Below are 15,023 nucleotides of genomic sequence, written 5' to 3' on the forward strand. Positions count from 1 at the left end.
AGCGGACGCCTAAAGAATCGGCCGGGTGTGCGGGGGTAGTTGAACGATAAATGCCTTTCATTTATATATATATGTAATATATATATTTAAATATCTTGTCTCCGTGATCCTATTGTCCTGGCTGAATCCCCTCTCTCTCTCTTTCTCTTTTTCTGTCTGTCTCTCTCTTTTTCTTAAAACCCTGCAGAACAATTCGTTGAGAAATCCTCCTCCGCCCAGCCTTTGAGTGATTTATCCAGCCTGGACCCTCACGGGGATTTTAGCAGCAGCCCTTCTTCCCTGTGCACCGAGCCCCTCATCCCCACCACCCCCATCATCCCCAGCGAGGAGATGGCCAAAATCTCCTGCAGCCTGGAGACCAAAGAGCTCTGGGACAAGTTTCATGAACTGGGTACCGAGATGATCATCACCAAATCCGGGAGGTAAGGCTGGGCAGCCCCGGTTTCCCTCTGCGCATCTTTCGAAAAGCTGCTTTGGACAGGGGAAAAAAGGGCAAAGTTAGCGAAACCCCGCAGGTTTTTTTTTGTATCGGGAGACCAGCACGGCCGGGTTAAGGGGAGGAGGAGGAGGGTGAAACCCCATATTTGCCTCAGCCCGTCGGCGGGTCCCGCTGGGGCAGAGGGAGAAGCGGCCGGGGCCGGCAGCGAGGTGCAGTGCGCTGCGGCGGGGCCGGCTGAAATCCGTCCGGGGTATCCTTGCGGCAGGGAAGAAGAGTTGTTTCCGTAATAATCAGGTTTGTGACTAAAATCCTGCGGCGATTTTGAGGCGCTGGGTTGGAACAGACCGAGGGAAACGCGGGGTCGTGGGGAAGTGATTCTGTCAGAGCTTGGTTTGGTTTGTTCTTTTCTCTCGGTTGCAAAAATGCGCAAAAGAATTTCAGGCTTTCTTCTAACCTCAAACTATGCCGTTTCTTCAGTAAAGCTTGTGGGGTTTGGGTCAATCAAACGCACTCCGACGGAGCCAAATGTCTTTTCGGTGTTTTTAGTCCCCAAAGTTACTTTTTATTAATGTAGTTGCCTGAAGATTTTTTTCCTAATTGATAAGCTCTATCGGTAAATGTTTTTACGTTTAAAAAAATAGGTGTAAAACATGCAATATAAAGTTCAATATTTTAAACTGTCAAAAATTATTTAACTTTATTTCTGGTCTACTGGATAACCTTGCATTTTAAAATTGTGTTTTGTCATAACAGGACAGAAAAGAAATGTTTTAGTTTTAAAAATTCCTTTCAAAAATATTGTGAGCAGGCTTAAGAAAACACTCACGTAAAATATGTGAGAATAACAACGGAAATAATTTTGGAATATTTCCCTTACAGTAATATGGATCCCGCAAAATATAAATAATTAAAGAAAATCCAAGTTCCTAAGTATCTATGTACATTAGCTACCACTATTTTCTGAAATCGTTGCATGCTTTAAACTAACAGGCAGAGAGTATATTCCTCGTTTCCTTATTCCTTTTAACCATGTTTTTCTTTTTGCTTCCCAAATATAATTTCGATTTCAAGCTGCTTTTTGTCTCCTTATTAGAGAGACACAAGATTTAACTCCCATCATGTAGAAGCAAAATCAATACATGCTTTAAGTTTTTGCAGGGGATTTAAATTTATTTCGTACTTTTAGCAGCTTTTCAGATGCTTTCTTATTTCTGTTCTCTGCCCAAATATTTATTTTCTGATTTGCCTTTTTTTTTTAGGAGAATGTTTCCTACGATCAGGGTTTCCTTCTCGGGAGTGGATCCTGAGGCCAAGTATATTGTGTTAATGGATATAGTTCCTGTGGACAATAAAAGATATAGATATGCCTACCACAGGTCTTCCTGGTTAGTGGCTGGAAAAGCTGACCCTCCTCTCCCTGCAAGGTTTGTAGATTTTATTGCTGGTCTTTTATTTCTCATTACTATTTTTTTCCCCTTCACAAAATATCTTGTATTAATCTTTCCGTTCTGTTTGCAAACAGTGCTCGGAGACTTTGAGTCCATGTTTAACAAAGCTGGTTACAAAACTGATTACAATTTTTGTGTTGCAAAATCTGGCTTCAAATCTCTGCTTGAGATTTGATTTATACTGAGTATTCCAAGATATGCAGAATTTGGTTAAGAGTTCTTTTACACATACTGGGGTTTTAATTTTTTTTTAATTTGTCATGATTCAGATAAGAAAGCTTTTAAAAAAAAAAGTGTCCCTTGGATTTGCCCCCCCAATATTTGACCTCATAATTTAAGGCAATCCAGGCGCCACCAGCCAAGCCAAAAGAGGAATAAATTGCAGCTCATTGCTGTTTATGCTTGAAATTATATTATTTCTGTAACATACCCAGCATTTGCTAACCAACGATTTTATTCTTGATTTTAATCATCTCTTAGGCAGCAGGCAAAGTACAGATCAGTTCCTCAGTTACTTTTCTTTTGGTTAAAAGATCATTACATATTCTGAGACATCAGGACAAAAAACCTCTGCAAAATAAACTCTCTAAAATAAATTCCCTTTTCTCTACAGAAACAAATGCTTTAGAAATTTAATTTCTAAAATAATTCCATTAATATAATTAATGACTGATTCCTTTAAGCACTGGGCAACTGAGGCTGCAGCGCTGGGCTGTACAGTGGGAGGGCACTTCAGGGGAGACCCACACTTCATCGTATTCAGCCCAGCACTTCTGTACCTACTTCAGTCCCCAAGGCCAGTGAGCCTGCAGTTCATGTCGAAGGGCTTTGCTGAGTCAGAGCTGGAGATATGGAAATAATGTGGATGAAGCCTCTCTGGCTTCAAAGGAACTTTTTGCGGAGGGCTCCACACAGGAGCACAGATCTGCTCCAGGTGGCTTAGCCTGGGGTTAAGAACTTGCTTATTACAGAGGCAGAAATTATAAGTGAAACACAAGAAATGGAAACAATTTTTTTTTCTGGTGTGTGAGTATAGGCACCAAATTCTGCGCGATTTCCTTATATAAATAGCTGAACTGAAATCTTGATGACTGGTGATCTCTGGAAGGCTGTTCAGGGAAGTAAACAAACAAAAAGCGCAAGCAGAGAAGCTGTGATTAAAGACAGCAACCTAGGAGTTATGTCTGCTTTGTTTTCATGGCCAAAAACTCCTTCTTGCAGTGTGGTTAACGTCTGAGGGCTTCATTTGACGTATTGTAATGGGCACTGATCAAAACCCAAAGAAAAAACACAGATCCTGCTCCAAAGGAGTCAGCATCAAAAGAAGAAATAACAGAAGAACAGAAATAATTTTAAGGCAGTGTTTCCCCCCTTCTTATTTTTCTGTTCACGCCCCTTTTGGGATACCTTTAAATAGATTTCTAATTTACACTCTCTCTAGCATAGACTTGCTCAACAAGGAAATATTAGAACGTAGGACAAGAGACTGGAATAATTAGCAATTGCTCTACTGAGTATTGGATAAAACCTTCTTGAAGTTTAACAGTTATTTTTATGGTACTGCAGTAACTTTTGTGAGCCCTCAGCAGATCAGTGCCCCTGTGTGCAAATGCGAATCTGTGCTGTTCCATTTTCAGGATGCTTTGCCCCCATGTGTGAATGTACACCTTTCCTGCTTCATTTTCAGGATGCCTAGTTAAACAGACTATTGATCAGAGCACAGGCAGAGACAGGTTTTTCTTTGTGTAGACGGTACTTACATATACATTTATCCACTTTGTCCTCCTTATACTTCTCTTTGGTGAGAAAAAGGATGTCAAGAGGTTCAGTGTGCCAGTGTTTGCATTACCAGTGATTCTGCTAGAGTGTTAACACATCTTTTCAGGTGGGAGGCCTCAGTCTTGCTTGAAAAGATTAAAAGTAGTTCTCCTCCCATCTTGAAACGAGTTTGGTCCTGCTTCAGTAACAAAACCTTTAATGAAGTTATGATTTCTTGTCCTCCTAACGCAGGGTGTTAGCTCTCCCTGCTTGAGGAGTGTCAGTGAGAGGTGTGTGTGTGTTTTAGTGTCTGGGAATGGTAACAAGGCACTTACTCCCCACACACATCACTGCCTGCATCTGCTCAGGCACAGTGACATCGGGAATAATTCAGGAGTTGCATTGTGTCTGGGTGTAAGATTTTGCAGGATTGAACCAGTTTGATGGTTTTACTCTTTCCATTATACAAATAACTTTCAACGCTATGACAGTTTTGTAGGGTTTTTGGGTTTTTTTCAAATTAATAAGTATTCTGTGATTCTGTTTGAAAGATTAGCCCTTCAGGGAACTTTCTATTAAAACCAGTTTTATCCTTGTCTTCCTGCTGTCAATGTTGAAGACAAGTTTATGTTGCAATGAACAAGTTTATGTTGCAACGAGCACTTAAATAAAAATACTTTTCAGAAAGTCTTTTGTAAATCTTCTAAAGTGGTATCTGGGGATAGAGTTCCTATGTGATATTTTGTGTTTGTCTTCCACATTGTTAAGACTGTGTGAAACATCAGTTCAATAAGTTTCCGCATGTACTTTTATTTGATCTTCTTCCTTTTTTGCCTCATTTCTTTCACTCAAAAGTTTATCACTATATATTTTTTTTAAACTGTACTTGTCTACAATGATTTGTTTAATTACCTTAGTGTTTACGACTTACAGAAAACTCTAGGCAGGAAACCTTTAAAAGGTATTATATTTTGAGAATTATTTGAGACGTTACAGTAAATAAAAGTAGCATGCACAGGGACCAGACCATCTGTTAAAGTAAATAGAGGGAGTGCAGTGTTGCATTCCAAAATACACAAGAAAGAAGCAGTACCCAAACCTTGTGTATATCATGAATCATTATATACTGCAGAGCAAATTCACACCCAAATATGGCTCCTAAATCCTTTGTGAACCAAAGCGAGGAGCCCCTCACATCTGGCTGGCCTTAGGCAGCAGATCCCAGGCAAGCTTCTGGAGAGCCTCGTGTGCCGCCCTGCAATGTGCACATTTATCTCGCTGACCTGTTTGCTCGTGCACACTCGTGGTCTTGCCAACAATTTCTGCTTCAGAAATTGCTCAATTGCTATGCCAAGGGTTCAACCCTCTTCCCTGAGGTATATGAGCTCTGGCTGTGGGAGAAGTGTAGAAAATAGGTGTAGCTCACCAGGTGGAACCCTCTGTTGCAGTGGAACTGTTGGGGTGTAGCAAATGGGCAAAGAAAAGGAAGGTCTATTATTGTATTGTATAGCAGTAATTGATATTCTGGTGCCTATCCTTCAGTGACTCTCCTGTTAGCACTCTGTTTACAGGCCCTTGGTAGTTTTAAAGCAGTGCCAAGCATTAGCCATGATGGTGTAAAACAATTGTGCTCAGCTTTTCAGCACAGGGAGGTCTTTACTCATTCCCTGCACATATTTGAAATACTTCGGCTTCTTGGTCCCAATTAGCCAAACCTTTCTGAGTCTGACACTCTGTAATCGTAGTAAACACTATTAGCTAGTATCCAGACACTCAAAATTAGGAGGCAGGCTCAAAGAAAAAAAAAATCACAACTCTGGCTGAAAATTTGCAGGGCATGTTCGACATTCTTTTTGTTTTGCCTTCCCTAATTCATAGCTCTAAATATTGAAATTTTCACAGTTTTTTAGAGGAAGGCAAAGTTAGTTTTCATGAGAGCTAAGATTCTTTTGACATAACATGACTCCAGGTCTTGGGATTTCAGATACATCATCATTTTTTATGAGCTTTGCAGTGCAATCAGCAGAGTCAATAGCAGTGAGGACGCCTGCATGCTAGGAATATTTTATTTTGACAGGAATCCTGGCTCAGCATCCCTCCCATGGACATAGCTAGAGCAGCCAAGCTGTGCTTTGGATCAATGTAAGGAAAACATCCTGCACATCTGAAGCGAGCTGTGCTGGTAAAACTTTAGTTTCACTGTGTCTTGGGGATTCTGCTGGCAAAAGCAGAATACAGGATCAAATCTCCTTCCTCTTTGAGGAACAGGGCTGCTCTCCCCAGCTTCTTTGGTATGGGCATTCCTTGATTAGGGATCAGCGTGCTCTATTGGAGAGTTACACCCCACCGCTTAGTGGTTTTTCCATTCTAAAATTGTAGCTCAACAACGAGGACAAATGTTTATCTTCCTAACCTGGCAGCTCAGTCCTGCCCCACCCACCTAATGGAAGAAAGTCATTTGTGAGGCCAAAGACATCACCCAAAATGAGAGTCAGGCTCTGAGTGAGTGATAACCAATGCAGGCAGTAGCAAAACAGGACTAGTTTGCACTAGCTGAAGGTTTAGTCCAGCTCTTAATTTGCCATCACAAAAGAATGGCTGAGCATCAATACATTATTCCTATAAAATCATTGCTCATAAACAGCACGGCACTTGTAATTTGCGTAGTCATAATGTATATATCATTGTATCTGCATGTCTTCTTGCTTCCTTTTCTTCTGCTTAATTTCCCAAGTGTAGGATTGTTAATAGCAGAGCTGCAAGTAATTTTTCATGTCAGACCACTGTGCTGGACGGCAGCCTTCAACCTCTTATAAACAGACGTCACCACAGCAAATGTGTGATCGAGTGCAGGTTAAAATCATTATCACGGCTTAATGTTACATATAAAGAAAAATGCATTTTTATCTACATTCCCCCATTATCTCTGTAATGACACCATGTTTTTTCTCTTGGAGTTGTAGTCATTGTTATTTTAAGTGCTTGTTAGTACAGCTGTGGGGAAAGACATGATCAATTTTTCATTTGGGAAAAGACACAACAGGGAATGTTCATGTCTCCATTTTAGATAGCGGGATAAAATAATAGTTATGGTTAAGGGGCAGTCTAGCACTCCGTCACAGGATTCTCAATTATGTTCCAGTGAATTAAATAAGTCATCTGCTTTACTGTCCTTCATGAATAGCTTTATTTCAGGAATTCATTAATTTGGGGGAGATGGCGTCCTGTTCTAGCAGCAGATTTGTATTACCCTAAGTTCTCAGGAAGTCTGTGCCCAGGAAACCACTGCATATCCCAAAAGCAAAATGACATGTGCATTTTGACTTCATACACAGGTGGTGCCCACACACAAGCCCAGAGGTGAGATTTTATTTTGAGCAGGCATTTTCCCTGTGTTTTTTAGGTTGTATGTGCACCCTGACTCCCCGTTCACAGGAGAGCAACTGCTGAAGCAGATGGTGTCCTTTGAAAAAGTCAAACTCACCAACAACGAGCTGGATCAGCATGGCCATGTGAGTAGCTCTATGGGTGGGAAAGAAATCACCAAGGAATTGCTTGCTTATGCCACAGGGCTAAATGGGAGAGAGACTGCCATGGGGAAAGGCTGCCATGGCCCCCATGTTGCACCTCTTTTAGCCAGCCCTTCATACCACAGGGGTAGAAGATGTTGTGTGAAGCTTGAAGATGTTTGGCTTAATGTGTTTAAGGGTCCTTTTGGGTCACTTTGTTGTTGAGGAGCAGGCAACTTTCAAAGTCAGGATTTTCTGTAATTTCATAAGGTGGAGCCTGGTTCAATGGTTCAAATCATGCTCCTACTTCCATCAGAGGAAAAACATCCATGAGGGGCAAGTTCAGGGTGGAGTTGAACATCAGAGCGAGGGATAGAAGGAAGGCAGATGAGCCTTTTGTTGTGCTTCTGCTTTCATTTTGCTGCTACTTTGCAGTACGCTCTGCCACGTGCCATGGCCAGCAAACCCATGTGCTTTTATAGGTGTGCTTGGAAATTCCCTACAGGTCACTTCAGGCCACCTCTCAGGGTTGGGTCTGTCAATAAGACCTCTTTTACTTCCAGACTCATCGCAGCATGGGCTCAGAGTCAGGAGAAAATACTGACCTGACACCAAAGCAGGGTCTATAGAATTATAAAACATAAGCATGCCTCAATTGCCCTTGAAATAACTGTGGGCTACCTGCAAGTCACGGTGCCACAGGGTGGGCTTGGGCCTCTGAAGGAGACAGGTCCCAGCTCTGATTGGTGCCAGTTTGTTGTCCCAAGTCCTGAGGCTGGAAGATGGTGAATAGGATTCAGAGCTGCTTGCCACAGGTTCCTGCTATACTCCATCAGTGAAGAGTACAACTCCTGTAGTTATCTGAGTGCCTAGAGGTAGGTGGCAAGAATAGGTATTGTCTGTCCTGTTCTCTCCATAAAAGTGCCTGTAAAGTGCAAAAACTACTAGATAGTGCTCCCAAATTACAAAGAAAGAGCTAAAATTGTTGCCTCTGGGCTTGGTGATTCTCTCAAGGAGGGCAGAAGGAGGAAGGGGACGGATTTGAAAGAATTGTCCGCTGAGAACAGGGCAGTTCAGTTTAGAAGAAGGCATAAATGCAGTGTTAGTAAATGAGGTGTTGGGAAGAGAGAAATGTTATTGAATTCTAAAGCATGTGCAGGGGTAACTAATTCATTCAGCTGAATAATTGCTGAATACAATGTATCAGAAATCCCTTCCCTAGTGTGGTATTTATTGCCTGGACTGTGAGAGACAGTGGCCATTTGTCTCAGCTGCGTTCTGTGCAAATGTTTCTCATCCAAAAGAGAATTTTCACTCATTTCATGAACTGAGAATTGAATCACAGCCATGATAATTTAAAATACATCCTGGAAATAACAGCATCAAAACCAGCTGAAACTCTCAAACAAATAAACAAAAGAAAGCCCAGATAGATGCCTCTGTGTTGTTCTTTTGTAGAGATCCATCTGTGGGTATATTGTTCTTGAACCCAGTCCCCACCGTTGTTACCTTCAGGACTAGTGGAGAATGGTTTTGCTTTTTTCCTCTCTTTTATTTCATAATCTGTAGCAGGGCAAAGCTGAAGATTTGTGGGCTCTATCACCGAGTGATGATAGAGCAGTATACGTGAGCACTTAAAAAGAAGCATTTTTCATCATAACAGGGGCCATGTGTGCCTCTAATAAAGGGCTCGCAGCAGTATATTGCAAGCTAGTTAGGAGAGCTGCAGTTCCCAGAAGCCCAGAGGAGTAGGAAGAAGAAGTGGGTCTGAGAAGCTGTCGGGAACAGAGACATGTGGCAGAGCAAGAAGATGTAATCGTCTCAAATACAGGCAGCAGGAGAAAATGATCCCTAGTGTTTGAGTTGCAGCCTTCCCATTCATTTCCGGAGAAGCAGAGCTTGATCCCATTCTTTACACAAAGACTCTGGACAGCCAACAACAATGGAAAGTTTTGTGTGCTCAGTTAAGGATAAGCCCTGAAGGCTTGATCCTGTGTTGATTTGAGTGTCAGGTGTTATCCCTTCACAGAGCAGTCTCTTTTTAATATTTTGTGGGGCTTTATGTTCCAAATTGGGATGTCAGATTTTATGTGCTGCCTTACTGAAGCTATGCAAATGCCACCATTGGATGATCAGTAGAATTAAGGAAGAAATCAGTTCTCTTGAGCCTTTAAGGAGGGCTCACTCTACTATGGCTCAAGGCATTTCCAAACTCCTATGTATGAAGAGGAGAGGAGAATTGAAACCTCCTGAAATCTCTCCCTTATGCTTGAAAGAGCCAGTCTTCACTTTTTAATTATGTTTGATAAGGCATGTTGGCTCCTGAGGAAGTTTGGATGACCCAAAAGAAGCCTTTAAATAATAGTTAGAGGTAGGGAAGATGGATCCAGCCTGATTCCAGTTTGTTCTAGTTGTTTGCTTTCTTCACCATCCAGAAGACAGTTTTGGGTGTTAAGGTAATTGTGGTTTATTTGTAGGGTGGTTCCCTTCTTGAAAAGGAAGAAGTAGAGAAGAGAGGCATTTGTTTGTTCTAGCATATGTTTTTTTTCTCTTATTCCGAGACTTTGGGGTTGGCAAGCATTTCTGATTGTCTACCTTCAGCAGCATGTGTAACCCCAGAGTTGTGCACATATCTCCTCAAGCCTCAGGCAGAAGTCTTATCTCTGTGTGCATGGCATACAGCTCACTGCATGGAAGCACTTTCAGATTATCCTTCCCAGAGGAAGTAAATGGCTCCTATCTCTAGATTTTTACAGCAAAGAAAGAAATTGCCATTTTTCTGACTGTGAAATATTTATGAGTGTGACATTCCCCCCCCCTCCCCTTTTTTTAGTGATACTTTTCATGCAGAGTGCTTTCTTTAGGACTTTTCATTGCCCTTTATTGGAGTGGTATCATTTCTGGTTTATGTTGAGGTGAGCCATGAGTGTATACATTATTGTAATAATGTACTTGGAATTATTTTTGGCATTTACTCAAACACATGAATCTATGCAAAAGCAAACTCAAAGCTGTGAACACGTTTAATAAATAACTGTGAAAACTGAAAAGGGATCATGGAATAGACACAAGGAGTTATGCCCAAGTGTTTTTTTAGTCAACCAGGCACAAGTTAGGAACCTTCATCCTTTCAGGAAGAAAACTTTACATGGTAATGCCATTATTTGGTGAATATGGAAGCGGCACTCACAGCACAGTTCCTGAATTCAAAACCACCTTGGAATTTTGCAGCTGGCATCCAGATTGCCTCTGGTGGCTGGTCTGTAGCCAGTGGGAGCCAGATGCCTACAAACCTGCCTGACCTTACAGCAATCAGGATCCTTATTTAAGGAGGTATCCTGGTCATCTCCCCTGACTCAGGCTGTCAGCACAAAGGTGGATGGGGCGGCTGAGGGCCTGTGGCTGCCAGCAAGTGCGTGCAGGGCAGCAGCCATAAATATATGGGCACCTGATGTACCTCTTGGGACATGCCAGCAGGATTGTCACTGAGCTGGCATAAAGGATTTTCTGATAGCTACACCATGCAGGAGGGGACTGCTTGGACTTTGAGGCCACTCTTGGAGTCTGCTCTGTGAGGAACACCCTTTGGATCTCACTCCTTTGGGCTGTTTTTATATGGTCCTAACACAGACATTAAGGAGTGTCTTTGTGTGTCACCAGCAGCTTTTGTGGGGGTGGAGATGGGGAACTACACATACAGACCCTCACATGAAGGAAATGGTGACATTTTCCTTGGTCATGGGTGTTTTGTGACCTCCTGGCTGCATTCAGTACTTGTTTTGTACATGAACGACCAGACTTGCTTCTGCTGGGAATGAGAAATGTAGAGTACCATGGCAAGAGAAGTTATCCATGTGCACCCTATTTTATGGAAAACTTTCATAAGGGATTACATGGTCTTGTTTGAGAAATGTTGTTCATTTATCACAACTTGCATTCAGAGAAGAGTGAAAGGAAAGGGCATGTGTGGGAGCTGCTTTTAACTCTTTCCTCCTTCTGCCTGACTGCTGCTCAGATGTAATGCCTTGGTGTGGATATCATGGCCATGAAAGGCAATGGAAAGCATCAAAGTCTGTGGGCCGACCCTTCAGTAAACTCATCATCATCCACACACCCTGCTTTAAAATGTCTTTTCCATCTGCTTAGAGCACTCCAACTAACTAGGATGACAAGACAAAATTTTACAAAGAGAGGGAAAAGTGCTAAGGATATTAAAGGCAAGGTCCGTGGCCACTGTGTGCATTCCTATATAAAATGGTGAAGTGCTTTGAAAAAGAACCTGAGCTGGTTAAAGCGAACATGCAACACTTTCAGGATGATGGTTCACTGTCATTGCAATGTCTTTCTTGTTGCTCTGTGCCTCCCCCCAAGTCCCAGTGTGAGTCTTGGCAATATTTGGCCCCAAAGGAGCAGCAAAGAAAAGCACTGATGGAAACTGTAGCCATGATAGAACTGTCTCTAAGCTCTCCACTCCAATGCAGTGTGCAACCTTTCTCATTGACTTAGCATGAAATACTGCACTGCTCCTGCTATGTTTCAGCTGAAGTTAACGCTTCCTGAGGAATGCACATTAGCTATTCCAGATGTAGGGAGCTGACTGTAATGTCGTTATGGCCCCTGCAAAATAGAACCACCCACACCATTGCCAATTTTGTCTTATGACTGTGATTATATCCAAAAGAAGGGCTGGTGTGAGCTGAGCTCTGTATTTAATTCTTATATTGTAATACTGTGGTTAGAGACCGCCAAACAGGCCTCCAGCCAGGGGTAACTAAAGCAAGGGGGACTCTTGGTTTGACTCCAGTAAACGTTGAAATTGGTTGGTTGGTACCTTGGGTTTAGAATTGTTTTGGGAGCTCGTAAACAATTATTAATGAGGATAGAATAGCAAAACCCAATCATTTGGGGGTTCCGTACTGGTTTCCCTCCTTGCTCTCATTTTTGGTAGTCTGCGGTGACGAGCACCCCCGAAGGAGTTTGTTTTAAAGGTTTGCCACAATGAAAGGCTACATGGAGTTTTACTTTTGGTCAGATGGTTCATGCTGCTGCTGGTAGGTTTTTGGATGGGTCTAATTTTTTCCATAATTTTTTTCTGAGGGATTTGTGGCTATTTTCATTCTGCACATGCGTATTTTTGCAAGTGGGGGCTCTTGGCCATTAGCTTTCAGGAGTTACATATTCACACCTGCCAACCAGGGCACACTCTGGCAGTGACTAATTCTGTATGTAAAACACCTCACCTGTAGGAACAGGTATTTATGCCTTAAGAATACCTGAGGCATAAATACCTGAGCACTGGCATGCTCACCAGTGGCGTAGGAGTGAGAGGAGACTAGCTCCTGGGATGCCTGCTTTTCCACCTTCATTTCCTGGAACTGCCAGGAAAGGAGCTGGAGAATTTGCTCTGAAAACCAGCCCCTGGCTGGGTAGATTTCAGGTGCTTCCCCTGTAGTGTTAATCAGATCTTTCCCTCCCCCTCTCTCCCCATGGTTTTATAGCCTTTAAGGGCCCTGTCAACCTTCCTCTCAGGACAGTGCTTTGTCATTCTTCCTTGCAGATCATTCTGAACTCCATGCACAAGTACCAGCCAAGGGTGCACATCATTAAGAAGAAGGATCACACAGCTTCTTTGCTAAATCTGAAATCAGAAGAGTTCAGAACATTCATCTTTCCAGAGACAGTTTTTACTGCTGTTACTGCCTACCAGAATCAATTGGTGAGTAGAGTCGCTAATTTCCACAGATGTAACTAGATCCCACCTTGCTAAAAACTGCCTTCTGCCCAATCTAAAATAGGAAAATTTCTCTATAACCTACCTTCCCCTGCCAATCTTATTCATATTCACGAGTAATTCCTGAAGATACAGTAGTAGTACAGACTTCAAAGAGCAGTAAGAATTATTCATGAGAGTAAAAATGGCACGTAGGAGCTTTCTTTTGTCTTCCCCTCTGTCTATACAAAGCTGCTTGCATATTAACATTTAGTCATTTTCTAATTATAGCTCATTAAAGAACTGTTCTTATTTACAGTGATCTTTCATGTCACAAGCTATGAGCTGAGAGATATTCTGGTTTGCACATGATGATTTCATGGGCTTAAAAAGTTGACTAATTAAGCTGTAAAGCTCAAACGTAGGGAAAATCACTCAGAGATATGCTTTTCAGAGGCTGCCCAGATTACATCCAGATGTTTGAATTTCAATTTGCATGCCAGTGAATAATATATACAAAATGGAGGAGATCATAACAATGGATTGCTAATGAGTAATTTTAGGAAGTCTATAAACAATCAGAGAACAGAGGCTCTGCTTGATGGTGGATTGGACTTTAATATTTAAAGTCAGTGGAAATATGTTGTTGCCTTCAGTGTGATTCAGAGCATGCTTTAAGGACTTACTGACTATGGTACTTCAAAAAAACCCACCTATTTTGCTCCTTAGTTCCCTCAAGTTAAGAAAAATATAGGCACTGCCCAAATATGTGGGCAGGCAGCATCATAGAGTTAATGTACCTGCTGGATTATTTAAAGAAGTAGGCATTTCCTAATATGAAGCAAAAGCAATTTTGAAATGCTATGAATGAAATGAAACTAATGCATAGGGTGCCAAGGAAGTTCTGAAGATAATATTAGTAATATTAGGTCAGTCCTTATGACAACCCCTCATCCTGCTTTAAGGCTATAAGGTATTGATTTAGACTTAGATTTGTATCTGAATGCTGTAGAAAACATACTCAGCACCTGGCAATCTCAAGAAAATAATGTTTGGACAGGCAGTTAGATTTTTCCATGTAACTTTCTTTATAAACCAGCAAAATAGTAACAGGCACAAAACCAGCTAAACCCAGAATTTATTTCTGTAGGATGGATTTTTGTCTACCGACAATATTTACACTAGAGATGTTTCTAAACTAAAAGCACATACATTGAGTCCTGGAAAATTTCTCAATGGAACATCTCCGGAACCCCTAGAGGTTGATGTTGTCATTTTATTTATGACTAATGAAAATGGAGCCTTTTTTCATTTTTGCCATTTCTTTCAGAACTGTTTTAAGGAGGGATTGATTACATTTCTGGAGGTTATTAGATAAAAGCTAAATACATTACACTTTCAACAAACTATCTCATAATTTAAGATTTAAAGGGCATGCATTTATTTAAACAGTCAAACCACTGCCACAGAGTTGAATTGTAGGTCAGATTTCATTTTAAAATGCTTTCTAGCAGATGTTCTCTGATTGTTTGTGAGACAGTCTCTCAGGAAAAATATGGCCATAAATGATTGTGAGTCTCATCTGGCTTTAGTGGATACAAAAAGTTTCTTCTGTGATGTCATACCAAAACTTTAATATCAGGAAGATGGAAGTTTGATTGGTGAAAATATGCTCAAGAGATGAATAGACATCCTTATTGTTCTGTAGTGCAGTTGGCTTGGTGTGTCGGTGATCTCAGTCAATGGAACTAGTTAGAGCTTGTCTTTTTTCAAGATGGTTTTCAAAATGCTGCCATAAAAACCTTCACTGGATGTGAGGCACTAACTTGCCACTCTGCAACATCATCATGAGCTGAGGGCTTATGGATGCCTTGGAAGTAGAATGAGCCTATAACTAATTTTCTGAGCTGTTTCAAGGTCCTTGTGACAAGGCTTCAAGATTGTTTCCACCACCTGTACTTAAGTGATGAGACAACCTCAAACTCTCCACCAGCACTCAGGTCCATGGTGTTCAACCACTGACAGACCCTTAATTAAAAATTCAGAATTTCCCTTTGTCAGCATGTGCCTTTCTCTCTGTGTTTTCCTCAGAAGACCTCTTTCTCAGAATTAAAAGTTGTTTCCAGTTGTCCTCTTTATTTTTTAGCATTTTATATAAA

The 15,023-nt window shown here is 41.5% G+C and overlaps 1 protein-coding gene across 2 annotated transcripts in view; it reads left to right on the forward strand.

The window, feature by feature from the left end:
• Positions 1-15,023, forward strand: part of TBX20 (T-box transcription factor 20) — a 34,763-nt gene that overhangs the window by 1,991 nt on the left and 17,749 nt on the right. For both annotated transcript variants that reach the window (XM_031063329.1, XM_005428663.2), the window contains exons 2-5: positions 188-422; positions 1,699-1,863; positions 7,049-7,157; positions 12,712-12,870. In XM_031063329.1, the coding sequence (XP_030919189.1) occupies positions 188-422; positions 1,699-1,863; positions 7,049-7,157; positions 12,712-12,870 (668 nt within the window). The remainder of the gene's footprint in view (positions 1-187; positions 423-1,698; positions 1,864-7,048; positions 7,158-12,711; positions 12,871-15,023) is intronic.

Source organism: Geospiza fortis, unplaced genomic scaffold, assembly GCF_000277835.1.
Source record: "Geospiza fortis unplaced genomic scaffold, GeoFor_1.0 scaffold255, whole genome shotgun sequence".
Taxonomy (NCBI): domain Eukaryota; kingdom Metazoa; phylum Chordata; class Aves; order Passeriformes; family Thraupidae; genus Geospiza; species Geospiza fortis.